The sequence below is a fragment of the Mobula birostris genome, chromosome 15 (assembly GCF_030028105.1).
Source record: "Mobula birostris isolate sMobBir1 chromosome 15, sMobBir1.hap1, whole genome shotgun sequence".
Classification (NCBI taxonomy): domain Eukaryota; kingdom Metazoa; phylum Chordata; class Chondrichthyes; order Myliobatiformes; family Myliobatidae; genus Mobula; species Mobula birostris.
This window is the reverse complement of record NC_092384.1, coordinates 50,398,375-50,421,197: the sequence shown is the minus strand read 5'-3', so window position 1 is coordinate 50,421,197 and position 22,823 is coordinate 50,398,375. Positions and strand designations below refer to the sequence as shown.

General features: G+C 40.2%; 1 protein-coding gene across 1 annotated transcript in view; it reads right to left on the bottom strand.

Annotated features, from left to right (window-relative positions):
* Window positions 1-21,390, bottom strand: part of def8 (differentially expressed in FDCP 8 homolog) — a 52,657-nt gene extending 31,267 nt beyond the window's left edge. Inside the window, exons 1-5 of the mRNA XM_072279756.1 lie at window positions 21,242-21,390; window positions 11,045-11,083; window positions 9,886-10,011; window positions 6,276-6,370; window positions 2,668-2,817 (exon numbers count right to left, since the gene is read on the bottom strand). Coding sequence (XP_072135857.1) covers window positions 2,668-2,817; window positions 6,276-6,370; window positions 9,886-10,000 — 360 coding nt within the window. The 5' untranslated portion in view covers window positions 10,001-10,011; window positions 11,045-11,083; window positions 21,242-21,390. The remainder of the gene's footprint in view (window positions 1-2,667; window positions 2,818-6,275; window positions 6,371-9,885; window positions 10,012-11,044; window positions 11,084-21,241) is intronic.
* Window positions 21,391-22,823: the final 1,433 nt, after the last annotated feature.

Below are 22,823 nucleotides of genomic sequence, written 5' to 3'. Positions count from 1 at the left end.
GCTTACATTTAGTCTAATGGCTAAAAAGCTCAATTTTGGTTTCATCAGCGCATAGAACCTTCTTCCAGCTGACTTCAGAGTCTCCCACATGCCTTCTGGCAAACTCTAGCCGAGATTTCATGTGAGTCCACCCCCCCCCCCCAACAGTGGCTTTCTCTTTGCCACTTCCCTAAACCTGTGACTGGTGACACACCTGGGCAACAGTTGTTGTATACGCAGTCTCGCCCATCTCAGGCACTGAAGCTCATAACTCCTCCAGAGTTGTCACAGGCCTCCCTCACTAGTCCCCTTCTTGCACCGTCACTCAGTTTTTGAGGACGGCCTGCTCTAGGCAGGTTTACAGCTGTGCCATATTCATTCCATTTCTTGATGATTGACTCAATTCTACTGCAAGGAATATTCAGTAACTTGGACAGTTTCCATCTCCTGATGTGCTTTTCAATAACATCTTCGCAGAATTGCTCGGAATGTTCTTTTGTCTTCATGGTGTAATTTTTGCCAGGGTACCGACTCACCAGCAGATGGACCTTCCAGATACAGGTGTATTTGTAATAGAGTACAATTAATTGAAACACATTGACTACACACAGGTTTCCAAAAAACAGATCTCTATTTAATTAATTATATCACTTCTAAAACCAGTCGGCCGCACCAATTGGTGTGTCATATTAAAGGGGGTGAATAATAATGGAATTAATTATTTTGTGTTTTATATTTGTAATTAATTTAGATCACTTTGGAGAGATCTGTTTTCACTTTGACACGAAAGAGTCTTTTTCTGTTGATCAGTGTTTAAAAAAAAGCCAAATTAAATCCACTGTGATTCAATGTTGTAAAAAAAAACATGGAAGTTTCTTGCGGGGGTGAGGTGAATACTTTTTATAGGCACTGTAAATAGCTAGGACCTTTGCACAGTACTGTACTGCTGCCACAAAAAAAATCATGACATATGTGAGTGATGATAAACCTGATGCTGATATCTGTCTTTATTGTGGACTGAGAGTGGGAAGGGTGCAGGGGGAGAGAAATTATAGTTGGGAAAAGGGGAAAGGAGAGGGGAGGGAGCAGAAAGCACCAGAGAGACATTCTGTGATGATCAACAAACCAATTGTTTGGAATTAAATGACATTTTCTGGTGTCTCAGGGCTGGGTTTGAATGCACCCACACTAAATGCAGCCCCCTAACCCTAGGACTCCTCCTCTGCCACCTGTCCTACACCCCTCCAGCGGCACTCCACGCTTGCCATTCCCAACATCATTTGCTCTTGCCAGATTTATATACTCGCTCTCTGCTCCACATTGACAAATACAGTACTGTGAAAAAGTCTTGGGCACCATAAGGCCTAAGACTTCTGCACAGTATAGTATATCAATCTTTTCTACATCCTCCTATCTCCTCTAGAAGAGAAGCTGTTTCTCTGACTCAAATCTTCATCCCATCATACATAACCATTGTTAGAGCTGTCTATACCCAATCCTCAGAAATTTCTTCTATACATCATTCCACTTATTGCTCTTCCTTACAGATCCTTTCTAAAAAAAAATCATTAAGGTCACTTCCCAGCATTTTGATTTTAACTGTTTCATTCTTTGTATTATGTACTAGTAGCAAGGTGTTTATTTTATAATAATACCATTACATGAAGCAAGCTGCTGAATATTGTTGGAATTGAAATAGTTGATAATACCACTAGCATGAGTGGTTAGGAATATAATTTAAGCAACATCTTTTTCTATGGGCCTGTAGTAAAGGCTTCCATTTCAATTAATCAAATTCTTTTTGAAAGTATAACCTTTTCTTCTGTCTTTTTAATTAATTTTTTTTTGGCGTGTGCCTGCGTGCGTGCGAGTCTGTGCGTGTGCATCTGCGTGCGTCTGCGTGCGTGTGCGTCTGCATGCGTGTCTGTGGATGCATCTGTGATGATGGATTTTTCACGGCGTTTTTACAAGGCGCGGAGCGAGAGAGAGACTGTGTGGCGCGCCACTCCTCACACAGACACCTTTCGCAGTATTTTCCCTTTGTTTGTACGAGGTCGAGTTGCGATCTCGACACTCAACCTGGCACAGATGGAAAGCGTACTCGGGGGCAGACCCGACTAGTTTCGAACTCAGGAACCTCCACTCCCAGGTCTGGCGCCGATGTCGTTGCGCCACCAGCCAGCCCAAAAGAAAGTATAACCTTTTCAAGCAATGTTTTGTGCAATTTCTGTTTCTATTTCACCTTATTTACTTAAGGATTTTGAGATTTTGTATATTTCTAATCAAGTCCCCTTTCAAGCAAATCTTGTAAGGAGAATAAACATTTGGCTGCATATGTCTGGATGTCTATGCTTGTACACCTCCTTTAACTGTACCATTTAATTTAATGCTTCTCGTTATTGCTCTTACCAATAAGATTCACTTCTTATTTTCCTGCACTAAATATCATTCGCCCAGTTATGTCTAATACTTCCTAAAATTTACAACATTTCATATACCCTTACATATTTCACCAGCAAATTGACAAAGTGATTACTGCTTAATTGCCTTCCCCTTTTCAACAGCCTGCTCCAAAACTCTGACCAGCATTTCTATGGTCTACCAGAATTGCATGGGATTTTGTAGAATTATACTTTCCTTAAATTTAGAAAATTGCATAGATGATCATTTTTATACATATTTCCAAACCTTTAATTCTTGTAGCTTGAGCCGAAGATGAATAAGTTTTACAACAGCATCCTTCTGTTTCTCAGAGTGTTCAGGCAAATCTAAGATAATTTGTTTTACTTCATCAATTGCACGCTTTAAATTTTCAATATCCAATGCCACAAATGATCCCTGCAGAATTCAAAAACAGCAGAAAGAAAACAATGACCAAAGTGAAAATATGAATTTATACTCATCGCGTGTGGCTCAGAAACAAAAGCCAGCACTCAACTCTCAAATTTTTGTATATGCACACAGTTTGCAAGCCAAAATGCCAGAGGCAACCTTCATTCCCTGCTATCTGGGAGAAATATGCACTTGCTGGGACATGAGCAGCTCTGACTGGGATCTTACATTATTCCCATTTTATTATTTCCATATTCACTTTTGTTGCCCCAGATTCTACAATTCCCTTACATAATTGGGACAATTTATAGCGGCCAATTAATATATCAAAACATGTGTACTTTGGGCTGTTAAAGTAAATTGTATGATCATAAAGAAAACTCGCAGACTGCCCACAAGCAATGCCAGAAGCCAGGATTGAATATGGCTCAATGGACTTGATAGACAGCAGCTTTACTAGCTTTGCCACTGCTGATCAAAGACAGCAGTGGATGGTTTGATGAGATACCATATTGAAAAGTTTCCATGAAAAATAAATTTCCTGATAATAGGTAACATATTAGTAAAGGCAGAAGATTGACTAATCGGCAGTAAACAGGAGGCATGAATGAATGGTCGTTATCTGATGGCAAGATGTAAGATATGTGACAGACAGTGGTCCTCTGGCCTCAATATTTTACAATTTATATAAATTATTTAGATAAAGGGACCAAAGGGATGGTTGCTAAATTTGTAGATAGCAAAATAACTTGTGAAGAGAGTACAAGGATGCTACAAAGGGATGTAGACAGAGGGGGAAATATCCAGCAAAAAAGAATTAAAAAGCCTATCTCTTAAGCGATTCTGATTCTGAAGTGGTGAGAGATGGCAGAACTTAGAGATGCAGAGGGATATGGAGTGACTTAGGGGAGAACACACAGATCACTATGTCGATACAGCAAATAAATAAGAAAGCAAAATGAAGGCTATCATTTATTGCTTGCAGGAGTGAATCAAAAGTAGGAAGAATATACTTCAGTTATATAGGGGACTGGCAAGACCACATTTTGGGATCAGAATTGGTTTCCTTAGTAAGGATATAAATGCTTTTCAGGAAGATTTATTAGTTTAATGCATGTCGTGGAAGGATTGGCATAAAACATAGCCTGCCTAATATTTATGTCTGCTGGAGTTCCGAAGATGAAAAACTAATCTTTCACTGAGGATCTTGACATGTGGTGGATGGAATGGAGGAAGAACATTTCCTTTTGTGGGAGAAATTAAACATATGGGTCACTTTTGAAAATAAGATATCAGCCATTTAAGACAAAATTAGGCAAATTGTTTTCTCTGAGGGTTTCAAATCTTTGCAGCTCTGCTTCTTGAAGATCGAGTATTTTTAAGGCAGAGTTATATACTTCATAAGCCAGTTGCTACATAATTATGGAAAAGGAGCTGAGGTTACAAAAACACTCCTGAATGTATTAAATGGTAGAAGAGACAGTGGCCTACTCCTGCTTCTAAATTTCATGTTCTTAATCCCCAGAGTTTTTGGATTCAGTTTAGCATTGTTCCCTATTCTAGTATCAATATTATAGATTGATAGATACATATACACTTTATTGATCCCAAAGGAAATTAGTGGCATTATAAGTGCACAGATATACAAATATTAGAAGATTAATAATTAAAAAATAAGTTACCTTAAAACTAGATATACAAGATTTCATTGAGTCCATTGTGGATTTACTATGCAGTGACTTCTACGCAAAATCAATTGGTCCCCATTGTTTGCTTTATCCTGATCTACATTAACTTTTGGCATTCATTGGACTGGAGTACAATAAGGTTATTCCAGAGATTTCTAGAGGACTTTTCTTAACTTGGATGGCAGATGGAAATATGTTAACACCTCATGCCTAAGCCAGCTCTGTAACTGCCATCCAAGGAAAAAACTGACATGCAAAGAATAGGTACCACAAAATTACAATTTTAATTCTAACACAAAATTTAATTATAGTGTACATTTTAGACAAAGGAAACTGTACAAATGACATGAAAATGATAAAATCAGGATATTTCAATATACAGTATTTGACGGTCCCACTGTGAAAACACATTAGGCCTAGAATTTGAATATTCCTTCAAAATGTTAATAAATAACAACATTCAACATAACTCTACTGCATATCTGATTATCAGTAAGTGTAAAGCGAACTTGATGATACACGGCTTTCTGAGGTATGAATTACCTAATTTAGGAAAATCTAACTTTGGAGAAATTCTAAACAAAAGAGATTCTGCAGAAGCTGGAAATATTGAGCAAGACAAGGTGCTTCAGGAACACAGCAATAAGGCAGAATCTATGGAGGAGAATAAATAATCACATTTCGGGCCAAGACACCTTGTCAGGTCGCAAATTTTCCCACACATTTTTCTCGCTAACAATAATGTCAGTCTGGATGTGTCATGTACCCCGTGACGGGTTAAAGAACCAGCAGAAATGGAAAACACTTTGGAGTCCGGTATTGCTATTAACTAATGGTATTTATTAGTAACTACGCAATATCAAACAGGTAAGCAATGATTATATATAAAAATAAAAAGTGTGGAAGTAGAAAAACCAAGCTTCTTCAAGCCTAGGGGTAAATGGATACAGTCTTACAGTGATGAGTAAAGTTCAGTTCCGTTCGTGGTATTGAGTTGAGTAGTGATGGAGACAGAGGTGTTTGGTTCTTCAGGTGAGCTGATGCCATCGATCTTCCCGTTGTCCTCCGAAACTTCCAAGTTAGCCAAATTTGACCAACTTAAGAGCACCGTCTTCGAGTGATAGTCTACTAACCCAGGCGAGGGTTAGACACACTAATAGACTCCACAAGGTCGCTCTTTCACGCACTAATAATCACAAATCGATACCTCGTAATCGATCCACAGTACCACACTCGTGGGCACCTTGACAGGATAGTGGTAACTTCACCACAAGCAATTACGCTGGTTTAAATACTGTTGTGCTGAACACCAGCTGTCCATCAAGTAGCTCCTCCTTTCTCTCTAAGAACTTAGAAGCTGCCAGTGTCCTTGCAGAAGTGTAAACATGCTGCAGAAAAACCATGAACACCATCTCCAAGCAGTCTTCACCTCTCTCTCTTAATAACAAGGTGTCTGTGTTCCACAACTCACTCTCTCTCTTTTTTAAAAGCACAGTTCACAAGGGATAATTCAAGATCCCGTCACAGATGACATATACATACAATACACATTCCACTAGTTTAATTGTTAGCATTGTGGCAATTATTCAATGAAATTAAAAAAAAATAAGGCAAGTGGATATAGAGTGATATGATATAGATCATTATAGCAAAGAGTATGATTCTGACAAGGATAAATTGGCTTCAGGATAAATCTTGGGAAACAGAATCTTTATGCAACTTGGGAACTTCCTGTACATTATATTGGAGACAAACATCAAAACTATCAAAGCTTACCACTGGTTTTGAGAAATGATCCTCTGCCAAGCCAAGATCCATCATTCTGTCTGCATGTTCACTGACCTTCTTGCACAAGGAATCTATATGCAGTGCTGAAGTACAAAGAAAATAATCAATGGAAATAAGGGCCAATGAAATCGACAAGTAGCTACAAAAGATTTTTTTTTCAAAAAAGGAACAAGGTTAACATTAAAGCTTGTGCACAGTTGCAAAGAAAATTAAGGCTGAACTGTGCAAATATCAATTTTGTGCAAATATCATTTCCCCCCAAACAGATGAGAATTATTTTTTAGTCAGCTTTACATAAATAATTCACTACAGAAGATTCAATGTCAAAACAGAGGATTAATTGTTAAACATTTATTACCCAAAAATTTTGTTTTCTTGTTTTGAAGTAACTTTAACTCAAATGACAATTTTTTAAATTCACTTAACTTGAAGTCCATCCGCCAAATTAAAAGTAATTAAAGGAAGTGGATTGCTTTGTCAACAGTTTTAATCCTCTGACACATTATGCAATATCTTTTATCTGCCTCAAATTTCCCTCAGAGTCACAAGACTTACTACTTCAGCCTTAATTTTCTTTTCCCATTTGTATGTGACTCTGGCAAGCAATTAACTTACCAGATCTAGAAAGTGAAAAACCGCATGGTTAATGGATCCTGCATATTCTACTACTTGGCCACAATTCAAAAATAACTTTTAAGTACCTGTTCCATTTAAGTATCTCTTCCATTTATCAGCACTGCTGTCTTCAAAAGTCTAGCTAGCACAAACAACATTGTGCAAATTGGGTAAATCCTTGCGAAAGTAACCAACTACAAAATGTGTTCTTCTTCAGTGGAAGACTGGACGTCGAATATTCAGATTTACAGATAGTGATCTCTAGAATGCTAATATGGAAGTGTCAGTGCCAATTTACTAGATAGGCATCAACAGTAATGAAGTGGGGGTGGAATTGAAAATAAGCTAACAATAAAGTCATAGTCATAGAAAATTACAGCACAGAACCAGGTCTTTGAGTCCATCTCTCTGTGTCAAACCATTTAAACTGTCTCATCCCATCAATTTGCGCCCAGACTATAGTCCTCTATGTTCCTCCCATCCACGTATCCAAACTTCTCTTGAACGTTGAACTTGAAATTGCATCCTCCACTTGCACTGGCTGCTCATTCCAAACTCTCAGCATTCTCCGGGTGAAGAAATTTCCCCTTATGTTCCCCTTAAACATTTCACCTTTCACCCTTAACCATGATCTCTAGGTGTATTCCCACCCAACCTCGGGGTAAATGTATGCAGGTTTTTCTACTATCTGTACCCCTCATAATTTTGTATACCCCTATCAAATCTCCCCTCGATCTCCTATGTTCTAGGGAGTAGAGCTATTGCAATGCTCCTACTCACACTGTTCCCCTCCATGTACATATGTGAGTTATCGTTTTCTTCAATGAACTCTATCAAGAATCAAGACAGAAACAGACTCTCCAATGCACATCTTGGCCAGTGCCTCAGGATCGGCACAACAGAATACAGGCCCGACATCAGAAGAATTACCTCATCCCGTTGCTGTCACTTCTCTCACTGATTGGTGAGTGGATCAATTTATTTTTGTCCATTTGGCAATCTTATTGTGGTATAATATTACAACAATAATACTGATAATTTCATTTATAGGTACTGTTACATACCTCATGGATATGTTGTGACTGTCTTATGACCATGATGTAATTGAGTAGCTGATGAGTATGATGTAATGGTCTTCTGGAGGTTACCTGATGTAATTTTCCCACCGATGTGAGGTCACGTGATGACATGTTCACCACGGGTATAAAAGGAGACCCCTGGGGTGATGCAGTTAGTTTTCCAGTTAGAACATCAGCCAGATACTCCACTGCGTATTTGCCTTATGACGCAGTTTTGATTTAAAACGGAGTTTTACGTGCTATTTTAGGGTACAAAAGTGTTGGGCCAGCAGTTTAATCAATTGCTGCCAGGTTTGTTGATGTACCTTTTCAGTAGCATTGGAGAATGAAGACGGAAACCTGAAGGAGTCGTTCAGCAGTTTTGGATAGGATCGACCATTATTGAATTCGTTCAAGAAAGAGTGATCTGTGTGAGATAGCCTCTGATAAAAGCAGCAGAAAAGGCTGTGCAGTATCTAGTATCCAGAGGGAAAGGTCAGTGCCTTTAAACCGTTTTACTTCCGTTGTCGTGAATCCTGCGGACAAGGCAGGTTCCGGCTGGGATCGGCAGTGACGTCATGTCTTCGAGGAATTCTTTACTTCAGGAAAGTCTCTCCTAATTGACTGTATAAATCTCTTGGATTTTCAAATTTACCATTCTAAGAACTGTTTTTGAACTCACCACTTTAAGAATTGTTTTCACATTTATCGCTTTAAGAACTAGTATTGAGTAGCGGTTTACTAAATGGCCGCATAGTAGTTTACTTCCGGTTAAGATTTTTGTTTGTTTATTTTTTTAATATATTGAGCAGAGTTTAATAAATGTTTGATTGTTTTTATAAAACCTGACTCAATTGATATATTCATTGTTGCCAATCACGTGACACTACACTTCATACTTCAAATGCTACATAGCTTAATTAAAAACAAATAGATTAAATGAGAGAACAGAAACAGTGGAAAAGGGCAGTACCACTAAAACTCTGTGTAGAAGAGAAGTGGTGAAGACGTGTGTGTGTGTGTGTGTGTGTGTGTGTGTGTGTGTGTGTGTGTGTGTGTGTGTGTGTGTGTGTTTGTTTTTTTTAAAAAAAGTCCCAGATGAGTTCTCAATGTGACAGCTGACAGTTGTGATAGCTAGAGTCATAATAGTTGGTTTTGGGCTTATTTTGTTTCAAGAGCACTTTTTTTTTCTTGTGTGACCCACAACACAGGCTTTGAGAATCCCAGGCCTAAATTATTACTACTACCACTACAACTACTACTACTACTACTACTAATAATAATAATAATAATAATAATGGTAATAGCAGCAACTGTCCACAAAACAACTTACTGGCACAATGGAAAAAAAAACCCTGGACGTTTTGGCCCTTGGCTTGGCATGCTTGACATAATTTGGCCCTTGTGGAACACTAATTGGGGAACCCTGCTTTACTTATTCCTCAGTTCCACTCATAAAGCCTCACTAGACAAGTTCATCAAAAAGTAATGGTAATAATACTGTATCATTTGTCAAAAGTAATGTGGAAATAGTAATCTACTTTCAGTGAAGAAAGAAGTTATAATTTTGTAACAGAGAATGTGAATTTTGTTATTAATTCATGCCACAGAAATCATTTAAGAGATGTGGTGGTTATATTGAGCAAATGTACAGCATGGACTCTGTTGAATTATTTCAACTAGGCTAAAGTGGTATCACCATAAGGTTGGCTCTTAGGACAGCAACAATACATAGTACTACTCAATATCCCTTACTGCCAAATATATTCCCCAATAGTCACTGACACTTGGGAAATATTTACTCATGAATTTCTCATCACTTTAACAGATTACTGAATGCAGGGTACTTAATGGAAGACAGGGAAACTTGGCAACTGTACCATCTTTTTGAGTGACACCGTATTTTCAAACTTGATCATGCTGACCTCTTACAGACAGATCATCTTCCTCATCATCTTCTTCCCCTTTTTCACCTGGATCTTTATTGAAGGGATTGAGATGGCCTTGTCGAAACCGTGCAAGTTTTTCATCATATTCCATGTCAGCCTGACCTGAACAAGCAGAATAACTTTTACAATTATATAAGCTGTAATTTTGAAATATTTCAATCAGATATTAAGTGAAATATAAATCAATTTCATCAGGTGTTTTTTTTCCCACCAGTCTTTATAATCATATTTGTTTTGAACTTTTAGAAATAAAGTTCATCGATAATTACTCTAAGTATATTTTTATGACTACAGTATAGACATTTTACAAATTGAAAATTCTTCCCTCGAGAGGATTATGAACATGTTTTGTTTTCTATCCACAAGTCACTAATGAATATGCACATAAGAAAAAGCCAATGCATACTTTTTGTATAGTAGAGAAAATATTAACTCCAGGATCCAGGACTTGCATCTGTTAGGCATAGCAGCAGAATCTTTTAAGAATCCAAATCTGATTCTGGGAACAACTCATTACTTCCTTAATTTTAAAATATGATTTTAGTTACAATTTCTAGACTGTCCAGAACAGAGTGTGCCACTAGTAAGTGAACAAACTTGCATTTTCAAAGTTTTTATAAACTATAGAGCTGACATTTGAAGTGCATCATAAAGGCAAAATGAAAGCTGACTATTCCATTGTCGAGCCTGTGTATAAACCTGGTATAATACAATTTTCTGAAAGCTTGAATGGGATCAGGCTATTTTTTTTTAAAATCTGAGAAGTGCTTTAAAATGTATGACTGAGTCATGCAAGATAGAGGTGGAGAGAATATTTTCACTTCTGAGGCAATCAAACAATTGTTTACTCAAGAGTAGTCAAAACAAAACTGACTATTGAAAAAAAATGGCTGAATGCCAAAGTATATGAAAAAGGAACAAAAAATATGCTGGAAGACGAGATTGACCAACTACAATAGAATTCTTCCAAAAGTAAAAATAAATACAAACATTAATTGATCTGAATAACCTATTTCTGTGCTGCATTTTATTCAATTTTAACTGTACTATAGAAATAACGTTAGAAGTAAATTAGAACCACTAATCAAGGGTCCAAGTTAACAGGAGATAGACAGAAAGTGAGAGGGATACTTACACTAAAAATGCTGAAGATACAGAACAGTTCAGGTAACATCTGGAGAAAGAGAAAAACAGTTAACTTTACAGGTTGGTGATCTTTCTTTCAAAACATCGGAGGAACTCAGCAATGTTAGATGCACCCATGGAGGGAAGTGGATAGTCAACAGAACTCTGATGAATGGTGTCGACTCAAAAAGATAACTCTCTATTTCCTTTATAGATGCTGCCCCAAACCGCTAAGTTCTTCCAACATTTTGTCTGATGCTTCTGATTTCCAGCATCTAGTTTCTCATATCTGTTGATCTTTCATGAAGTGTTTCTCTCTCCACAGATAAGAGTTGGTAATCCCTAAATTGGTAAAAAGCAAGATGAAAGATACCATAATTAAGACAGTGAAGTCTGTGAAGCTCGAGGAAAACATGCTAAGATCTCACAGAATAAATTCATGGATTTTACAGGAAAGAAAATCTTAAATACCAGATGCAGGGCTGATGAAACATATGTATTTTATTCCTTCTGTCCTTGCAGAATGCTTTGGTGTTAGAATACAATATCTTAGTTTCACATACATACACAGGTATGTATGACAATTTAAAGTAGCAGATTGATTTCAACATTTTGTTGACAGAAAACAGTGATCTCAGAATGCAGGCATTTAGATACAGATGTCCCCCGCTTTTCCAACGTTCACTTTACGAAACCTCACTGTTACGAAAGACCTACATTAGTACCCTGTTTTCGCTTTCAGAAGGTGTTTTCACTGTTACGAAGAAAGGCAGCGTGTGCCCCGAGCAGCTGCTCTCCCCCGGATTCAAAACAGCATTGCTTTAGCACGTTGCATTGAGCAGCCGTTAGCATACGAGTTCTAAGGTGTCGAAAAGCCTGAAAGAGTGAGGGTGTTACACTTAGCGTAAAACTAGACATAATTAAGCATTTCGATCGTGGTGAACAAAGCAAGGACAAAGTGAGTTTGGCTTGTGGAAGTTGACGAACATGATGTTGAAGAGGTTTTGGCATCCCATGACCAAGAACTGATAGATGAAGAGCTGATGCAATTGGAAGAGGAAAGGATAACAATCGAAACTGAATGCAGAAAATGAAGCAGCTGCTTGAGATTTTCGCTGCAATGATAAAGTACGACTTTAATTTTGAAAGGGTTCGTAGGTTTAGGGGATATTTGCAGGATGGTTTGAGTGCTTACAAACAACTGTATGATAGAAAAATGCGCGAGGCTCAGCAGTCAAGCAAGCCTTCCACATCAGCCACAGCAGACGACGAACCTCGACCTTCGACATCGAGGCGGGCAGTCATAGGAGAAGATGAGCTGCCTGCCCTGATCAACGATGAGATGACACCCCCGTGTCCCACCACCCCAACACCTGGGCCCCGGACAGATACTGTACCAATTCGCGAAGAATGCAGCCGTAGCCAGGAGGCACACAGCACATCTTTAAGAAAAAAGCTGAAATAAACATGCTAATTAATTAGGTGCTGCCTAGCACGTAACTGTCAGCCCAGATCAGAGGCGATGCAACCGGCAATCACTTCTGATCCGCGCCAATATTTATGTGCCGGGCAGCACCTAATTAATTAGCATGTTTATTTCAGCTTTTTTCTTAAAGATGTGCTGGGTGCCTCCCGGCTACCACTGTGTTCTTCGCGGCAATGTATCGGGTCGGCGGCCCAGAGGGTGGGGGCCACTGCACCACCCAGCTTGTGACAACTCAGTCTAACACACCATCATCAGTGTGCTCGGCGCTGTTTTCCCAATTCCGGTAAGTGATACTACACTGTACATACATTATTTCTACTTTATATGGGCTGTGTACTTTTATGTGTTATTTGGTAGATTTGGCAGCTTCATAGTTTAAAGGTTACAGGAGAGTGCGTTTATGCCAACAGCGCTTGCGTGAGATTTTCTGCTGAGAGTGCTTACATGAGATTTTCGCTACGGAGATCTGTGCAGGCAATCGGTGTAGAGAAGTATTTCTACTTTATATAGGCTGTGTATTTATCATATCATTCCCGCTTTTACTATATGTTACTGTTACTTTAGGTTTTATGTGTTATTTGGCATGATTTGGTAGGTTATTTTTGGGTCTGTGAATGCTCACTAAATTTTCCCATATAAATACATGGTAATTGCTTCTTCGCTTTACGACATTTCGGCTTACGAACCGTTTCATAGGAATGCTCTACCTTCGGATGGCGGGGGAAACCTGTATTTAGATATACAAAACATTAGAAACAGCAATTCAAGGGGAGAGAGTGCAAGACCAACTAAGATATATATTGGCAAAGAGGTACAGAACGTCAAAAGGAGAAATCACATTTTACAAAAAATTGAGTTATTTGCACTTTGGGTTTTACACTAGGAAGAATATTGAGGCAACATAGAGCTTACTGCGCAGATTCACTAGGGTAATGCCCCATGTAACAAAATACAAATAAAGGAGAAATACCCAGAATTTCTTAATATGGTCACTTCAAACTTGCTTGAAGGGTACGAGGTAGTTAAAAGGTGGTCATTTCCAATGATGAAGGGATTTCCAACAGGATGAATAGCTAAGAGACCAAAGTGTTTCTGTAAAGAGTCAGAAACTTATTTTGCTTCCTGACTCCCCAAAACACTTTTAAGAGGTTGTAGAAGAGGGCATTCTTAATTTGTTAACTAACATATTGAAATTACACCAGTGCAAGATTTCAACAGGGAAATGTTAATCTTCCACCATCATTCTCACCCCTTGCCTTCCCCATTCTTTTGTCTCATTAATTTATTTTTCTTCAAACCGCTTCAATATACATCTTTAACTTTTATATTGTACAGTACTTTTTTTCCAGCCATGAGTTTGATGCCATTGGGCTCTCCAATTCTATGCCTAAAGGACAAAGTAGGTTAAGTCAGTTTTTGTTAGTGGATTCTGGTTAACTGGGCAATCGGTTAATCAGAGCAGCTACTTACTTAGGACAACTCTTAAAAGAACAAAAACTAATCTAGAAAATAGCTGGGATTCCCTTTGGTTATTTGGGACAGGAGATTGTCGCTGAACAGTTTCTAACTAGCGTCTGTCGCATGCACTTGTGTGGTCGTTTGACACTACACTGTGCTTAGAGCAAAAAATAGCATCAGTTACATTTATTTATAACAAAAAGCAGCGATTTTTGTCACTGATAGGTGGATAAAAATTAAAAGAAAGACAAATCAGAGCTGTTTTGCTCACTAGAATTTCAAGCATTCAGGCTTGGTGATGCCAGAAATAGCCATGAGTGAAAAATGAAACGATTTCAATACTTCAACAAGTTAGAAACTATGAAAAATTTGAAGGCATTGACAATCACCTTATATACCTCAAAGAAATGGACGATTTGAAGGATGCATTGAATGAAGGCAGTCCATTTTCTGCACTAGGTGCCTGCGCTGATTTTGTTCATTTACAATTAATTAAAAGAACACGGCAGTGTACACTGGATGAATTCCTCCATCGATAAATATTAGGAAATAATAGTTTTACAGTATTGTAGTAGTACTGGTAATGTTCTAATTTGTTCTGTACGTCATTTCAATACATAATTTGTTACTCAGTTAAATAGAAGTTTTTTTAAAACCTTTTTAACAACTTCCATGAAACTTCGGCGAATTAAGACAGCTGCTTAATTCGGCCAAAATGTACCAGTCTCAGGGTGCCCCAATTAAGCAGAATCCAATGTATTTTGAAAGCTCCTGGCCTTCACGTGTGGCTTAGGTACTAAGCCCGGCGGAACTGTTTCTACTGACAGAAGGGGCAAAGGTGGGTTACTGATGCCTAGAAAACAATCGCTTCAAGCAGATGGGGCTCATGAGCCATGGTTGGCACCTCAGCTAGGAGAAGGAAATCTCTAACCTCAAACCTCTGTTGCCTTGTCAATACAGGAGTAAACCCCAAAGAAAAATCCAGAGCTGGAGTCCCTAAGGCAGTCCTGCATTGAATTCAATGCTGACTGCTACCAAACTGTATCGGTCTCTGCCATCCCTTTAGGTTCATCAGATGCGTAGAAGCAGAGCTCGCTACATAGGCAACAGCTTGCTCTCTATATTGTACCATCCAGACTTGTGCATCTAGATAGCTTGGACGCAATATCCATGGTCAACTGTGGTCAAACACCCTCACCTCAGTGTTATCAGACAGAACAGAAACTGGTCTTTCGGCCCATCGTATCCAAGTTGATCATAAACCACCTACCAGCACTTAATCTTGGTTACTACGTTTTATTGAGATGCTTCTTAAATAGTGAGAGAGCACCTGCTTCCCCCCACCTTCTCAGGTGGTGTGTTCTTAAGTTTTCAACACTGAGTGGAGAAAATCTTCCCCAGATCAACAGAACTGCTTGTTGTTGAGTGGCAACGAATGGCAACTCTAGGGTTTTCATGGCAAGATATGGAGATAGGTGGCCAGAGCTTTCTTCTGCACAGATACTGCTGCTGCCCAGGCTGAGACCCAGCCAGATTCAAACTCAGGACCATCCGCCTCCAAGTCCAGTGCTAATGCCACTACACCAACAGCTGGCCCAAAGAACAAACTTCTTACTCCTCAACTTATTCCTATGCTTACTGGTCTTAGGCACGTTTGAAAGGTTTCTGACTTCCTATCCTGTGTTCCTCACAATGTTGCATACTTCTATTAAGTCTCTTCTCAATTTCCTATGCTGCAAGGCAGACAAACCCAGCTTATCTCATCTCACAAATGAAACAGCCCATACAGGCAATATTATGATGAATCTCCTCCAGGCCTCTCCATTGTGATCATATACTTCTTATTGTGCGGTGAACAAAAATGGACATATTCCAGTTGTTAGCCAACCAATGTTTCAAGACCTCTCTGCTCTTATAATCCATGCCACAGCTAATGAAGTCAAGCATCTCATTAGCCTTAGCGACACACACAAACTGCTGGAGGAACTCAGCAGGTTAGACAGCATCTACAGAAATGAGTAAACAGTCGACATTTTGGACCAAGACCCTTCATCTGGACTCGAAAGGAAGGAGAAAGAAGCCAGAATAGGGTGAGGGGAGGAGAAGGAGTACAAACTGGCAGGTGATATTTGAAACCCAGTGAGGGGGAAGGGGGATGAAGTGATAAACTAGGGGATGATAGGTGGAAGAGGTAAAAGGATGAAGGAGGAATCTGATAGGAGAAGTATGTGGACCATGGGAGAAAGGAAAGGAGATGGGGTACAAGGGGAGGTAATGGGTAGGTAAGAAGGTGAGCGGGGAGCCAGAATGAGGAATGAAAAAAGAGAGAAGGGGAAGGAGAAGGAGAGAGAAGTAACCAGAAGCTGGAGAAATTTATATTCTTGCAGTCAGGCTGGAGGCTACCCAGACACAATGAGGTGTTCTTCCTCCAATGGGAGCAGCCTCATCATAGCAGTGGACAGACATATCAGAATGGGAAGAGGAAGTAGAATTAAAATGGGTAACTACTGGGAAACCACACCCTCTGTGGCAGAGGGAATGCTTGACGAAGCGCTCCCCCAGTCTACATCGGGTCTCACTGTTGTAGAGGAGGCTGCACTGGGAACACCAGATGTAGTAGACAACAGATTCTCCACTGAACTATCACCTCACCCGGAAGGACTGTTTTGGGCCATAAATGGTAGTGAGGTACAAGGCAAGTTTAGCACTTGTCCTGCTTGCAGGGATAAGCGCCAGGAAGGGATGAGTGGACAAAAGAGTCATGTCGAAAGCAGGGAGTGGGAAGGATGGGGAAGAGAAGATGTATTTTTGTGATAGTATATGACTTCATCATCTTGTCAATAGACAATAGGTGGAGTAGGCCATTTGGCCCTTCGAGCCAGCACCACCATTCACTATGATCATGGCTGATCATCCACAATCAGTATCCAGTTCCTGCCTTATCCCCATAACCTTTGATTCTGCTATCTTTAAGAGCCCTATCCATCTCTTTCTTGAAAGAATCCAGAGACTTGGCCTCCACAGTCTTCTGGGGCAGAGCACTCCACATACCCACCACTCTCTGGGTGAAAAAGTTTTTCCTCAACTCTGTTCTAAATGGCCTACCCCTTATTCTTAAACTGTGGCCTCTGGTTCTGGACTCATCCATCAGCGGGAACATGCTTCCTGCCTGCAGCGTGTCCAATCCCTTATAATCTTATATGTTTCAATCAGATCCCCTCTCAGCCTTCTAAATTCCAGAGTATACAAGCCCAGTCGCTCCAATCTTTCGACATATGACAGTCCCGCCATCCTGGGAATTAACCTCGTGAACCTACGCTGCACTCCCTCAATAGCAAGAATGTCCTTCCTCAAATTTGGAGACCAAAACTGCACACAGTACTCCAGGTGTGGTCTCACCAGGGCCCTGTACAGCTGCAGAAGGACCTCTCTGCTCTTATACTCAATTCCCCTTGTTATGGCCAGCATGCCATTAGCTTTCTTCACTGCCTGCTGTACTTGCATGCTTGCTTTCAGTGACTGATGTACAACAACACCTAGATCTTGTCGTGCTTCCCCTTTTCCTAACTTGACTCCATTCAGATAATAATCTGCCTTCCTATTCTTACCAAAGTGGATAACCTCATATTTATCCACATTAAACTGCATCTGCCATGCATCTGCCCACTCACCCAGCCTGTCCAAGTCACCCTGCATTCTCATAACATACTCCTCACATTTCACACTGCCACCCAGCTTTGTGTCATCGGCTAATTTGCTAATGTTACTTTTAATTCCCTCATCTAAATCATTAATATATATTGTAAACAGCTGCGGTCCCAGCACTGAACCCTGCAGTTCCCCACTGGTCACCGCCTGCCATTCCAAAAGGACCCATTAATCGCTACTCTTTGTTTTCTGTCAGGCAGCCAATTTTCAATCCATGTCAGTACTCTGCCCCCAATACCATGTGCCCTAATTTTGCCCACTAATCTCCTATGTGGGACTTCATCAAAGGCTTTCTGAAAGTCCAGATACACTACGTCCACTGGCTCTCCCTTGTCCATTTTCATAGTTACATCCTCAAAAATTTCCAGAAGATTAGTCAAGTACGATTTCCCCCTCGTAAATCCATGCTGACTCGGACCAATCCTGTTACTACTATCCAGATGTGTCGTAATTTCATCTTTTATAATTGACTCCGGCATCTTTCCCACCACTGACATCAGGCTAACCGGTCTATAATTCCCTGTTTTCTCTCTTCCTCCCTTCTTGAAGAGAGGGACAACATTAGCCACCCTCCAATCCACAGGAACTGATCCGGAATCTATAAAACATTGGAAAATGATTACCAATGTGTCCACGATTTCTAAAGCCACCTCCTTAAGTACCCTGGGATGCAGACCATCAGTTTCCAGGGACTTATCAGCCTTCAGACCCAACAGTCTATCCAACACCATTTCCCACCTAATATAAATTTCCTTCAATTCATCCATTACCCTAGGTCCTTTGGCCACTATTATATCACTATATTCCCTACTGAAGTCAGATCCAAATACCTGTTCAATTTGTCTGCCATTTCCTTGTTCCCCATAATAAATTCACCCACTTCTGTCTTCAAGGGCCCAATTTTGGTCTTAACTATTTTTTTCCTTTTCACATACCTAAAGAAGCTTTTACTATCCTCCTTTATATTCTTGGCTAGTTTACCTTCGTACCTCATTTTTCCTCTGCGTATTGCCTTTTTAGTTACCTTCTGTTGCTCTTTAAAAGTGTCCCAACCTTCCGGCTTCCCACTCGTCTTTGCTATGTTATACTTATTCTCTTTTATTTTTATACTGTCCATTACTTCCCTTGTCAGCCACGGCCTCCCCTTTCTCCCCTTAGGATCTTTCTTCCTCTTTGGAACGAACTGATCCTGCACCTTCCGCATTATTCCCAGAAACACTTGCCATTGCTGTTCCACTGTCATCCCTGCTAGGGAATTGTTCCATTGAACTTTGGCCAGCTCCTCCCTCATAGCACCATAGTTCCCTTTGTTCAACTGTAATACTGACACTTCCAAGTTTCCCTTCTCCCTCTCAAATTGTAGATTAAAACTTATCATATTATGGTCACTACCTCCTAATGGCTCCTTTACCTCGAGGTCCCTGATCAAATCCGGTTCATTGCACAACACTAAATCTAGAATTGCGTTCTCTCTGGTAGGCTCCAGTACAAGCTGTTCTAAGAATCCATCTCGGAGGGACTCCACAAATGCCCTTTCTTGGGGTTCAGTACCAACCGGATTCCTCCAGTCTACCTGCATGTTGAAGTCCCCCATAACAGCTGCAGCATTACCTTTGCGACATGCCAATTTTAACTCTTGATTCAACTTACACCCTACCTCCAGACTACTGTTTGGGGGCCTGTAGATAACTCCCATTAGGGTCTTTCTACCCTTAGAATTTCTCAGTTCTATGCATACTGACTCCATGTCTCCTGATTCTATGTCCCCCTTCGCAAGGGACTGAATATCATTCCTCACCAAGAGCCACCCCACCCCCTCTGCCCATCAGTCTGTCCTTTCGATAGGACGTATATCCTTGAATATTCATTTCCCAGGCCCTGTCCATTTGAAGCCATGTCTCTGTTATTCCCACAACATCATACTTACCAATTTCCAACTGTGCCTCAAACTCATCCACTTTATTTCTTATACTCCGTGCATGCATATATAATACTTTTAATTCTTTACTCCCCTCACCTCCCATATCAATTCCTATTTCACTTGGCCACACTGTATAATCCCTTCTTGAGCTTTCTGCTCTGTTGATTCTGCTGTCTTTCTTATTCTCACTTTCCCTTTATCTCCATCCTTATGTTTCCAGATTGTTCCCCCCCCCCCCCCACTACTTAGTTTAAACACACCCTTGTTGCAGAGGCAAACTTGCCTGCCAGAATGCTGGTGCCCCGCTTATTAAGGTGCAACCCGTCCCTTTTGTACAATTCATCCTCACCCCGAAACATACCCCAGTGGTCCAAGAATGTAAATCCTTGCTTCCTGCACCAGTTCCTCAGCCACACATTCAGACATTGTCTTCCTAACATATTTGAATTTGCATATATTCTACAAGTCCTTTTGTTCATGGATAATCTGAAGGGTCTTTCATGGATGTCCTACCCCACCAAAATGCATTCAATCTATCATTATCACAATTAGATCATTACTATTCTGTAGCCCAAGACTACGCTCCTCACTATGAATGACGCCAATTTTTACATCTACAAATTTACCGATGGTGATCAACACAAAGATTTAACATCTTTAACAAACCTCATACTTAACTATATTAGCCTAATTGGTGCACACTAATCAGCTTAATACTTATTGAATGTCAAGAAAGATTTAAAAACTTGACACCTTTCTCTCACACCGCATTTAAACCCCCAATTCAACCAGAAAATCCTTAAATTTCAGTACTTCAGATATGGAGGCGTGGCTACTAAATGTGTGGGTGCGGCTTCTTTAAAATACCTGATTTTTAAAATCAGCGTCCAAGATTAGTAACTCGAATAACGTCATATACTTGACCTAGTTTCTGTGTTGCCTCAGCACAATTAACAACTTGAATTGCTAAAACCAGCAAAAAAAAAGCGTGGAAATTCAAAGTGCATTCAATTCTAAACCTTCTGCGTTTTATCTCAAAAGTAACTTACTCCATCTGTCATATGCTACGATTTTAAGATAACCGTCAATTTTCGCCACAAAGATCAATGAAATACGCGAATGCAACACAAACAGATTATGCAAGCAATTGTACTGAAATCGCTTAAAGGTCGAATTGTCAGATTATTAAGTGCCGACTCCCATTTTGCTTCAGTCAAATCATATTTTCAGCTACAACCGCAACACTTATATTCTTCCATTGACAAATGCTGGAAGAAACTAAACTTTCATTTTAGAACAGCATCCCGTGAGACCAGCGTACAAACGTGATCGAAAATATTCACGAGTGGCACTAAAAGAATAAAACGGAGATATTTAATTTTTAGTAATGCCTTAAATTAAGAACAAACTAGGTTTCATTTTTGCATCACCGTAACACTTTCGCCGACCAAAGCTGCCACAGTCAGTGACGGTTTAAAACAATTTAAATGATGTGAGGGAGCAACCAGTGCGACGTGGGCCCAGATGACGACAGAGTGATAGAGTGAACGGACGACCGCCACTGCAGATTCTGAATCAGCGAGGCTGCTGCATGAATATAACAACATTGGGGGAAAAGCAGAAGAACACCGTACCTCATCGTGACGGTCCAGACGGCAGAAAAGCAAAACAGCGGGAGGAGGGTGGGAGTAAGTCAGACAGCCTGAACCACCTCGACAAGCCAGCACCCCATCATATTGACCCCCCACACCGCCGAGCCGAGACGAGACGAGCCGACCAGCCCAGCCCGGCCACGCAGCCCGCCCCGCCACAACCCACCAATCAACGAGCCAGCCGGTCTGCCGCGCCGCGCCGCACGTCGGGATATCGGCTGTCCCAGCAGAAGGACTCCGTGTTACTATAGAAGTTTACTCTTTCGCCCGTAGCACCCCATCCTTTGATCAGTTGGTTGTGATTCCGAGCTCGTATCTGGCACTAAACGAGGCATGACAACTCGCCTCAGAGTACTGAAATGTTACGTTTATCCAGTTATGTTATATGGCTTAGAATGTTGGACAATATCTAGTCATGTGAGGAAACGAATTGAAGCAGCAGAGATGTGGTTTTTGAGGAGGATGCAAAGAATATCATGGATGAAACGAATACTGTAACGAGGATGTCATCAACAGAGCAAACACAAAAAGAGAAATAATTTTATGAGATCATGAAAAGGCAACGTGACTTCATTGGGCGTGTGATTAGGAAATAGGAGTTAGAATGCACGGTAATTATGGGAAAGATTGAAAGGAAGAAAGCAAGGGGAAGACAAAGACAAATGATGATGGAGACAGTAGCCAGAGAACTGGACATGAATACCAATGACTTGATCCGAAACAGGCGTGTGTGGACCATGGCAATCAAAGTTCAAACTGGGCACAGCACCTGATGATGATCTGGAAGCAGCTTGACACATTTAGCGTAGTGCTTGATTGTTAGAAGTAATACCTTACAGGTGAGGCATTAAAAAGAGACCATGTCTTGCAATATTTATTCCTCAATCAATGCCGCCAAAAAAAAAAACAAGTTTCTCTTGCTGGAGGGTGAATTTCACCGTAGGTAACGAGTAGGTATCTTTTGGGCAGTTGCAGGTGCTTCAGCAATTTAATTTGTAGCCCTCCATAGAGTAAACAACATCACCTCTATCCCTGCTTTTGTTAAAAGGATTCAAAAGCAACATATCGCAGATAAATACCGAAAATATTGCTTCACTGAATTCATGTCATTATGTTTTTAATTTTAGAGTTCTATCTACTGTAATTAACTTTTCAAAATAGCACAGGTCCTGGAAATATCAAATTAGACACTGATCTGAAACACTAATTCATCTTTCTATCCACTGATACTGAACATACTGCTGAAAATATGTGTATTTGGGCATTTTCTGTTTTATATTGGTAATTTTTTTTTACTATTTAGTCATTTCTATTTGTAGATATATTTATTTATTGATTGATTGGCTGGCATACAGCGTGGAGTAAGCTCTTCTGGTACTTAAAGCCATGCTGCCCAGCAATCCCCCAATTTAATCCTAGATCACGGGACAATTTATAATAGGCCAGTTAACCTCCCAACTGGTATGTCTTTGGACTGTGGCAGGAAACCAAAGCAGCTGGTAGAAGCCCACACGGTCACCGGGAGAGCGTACAAACTCCTTACAGGATGTTATGGTATTATCTT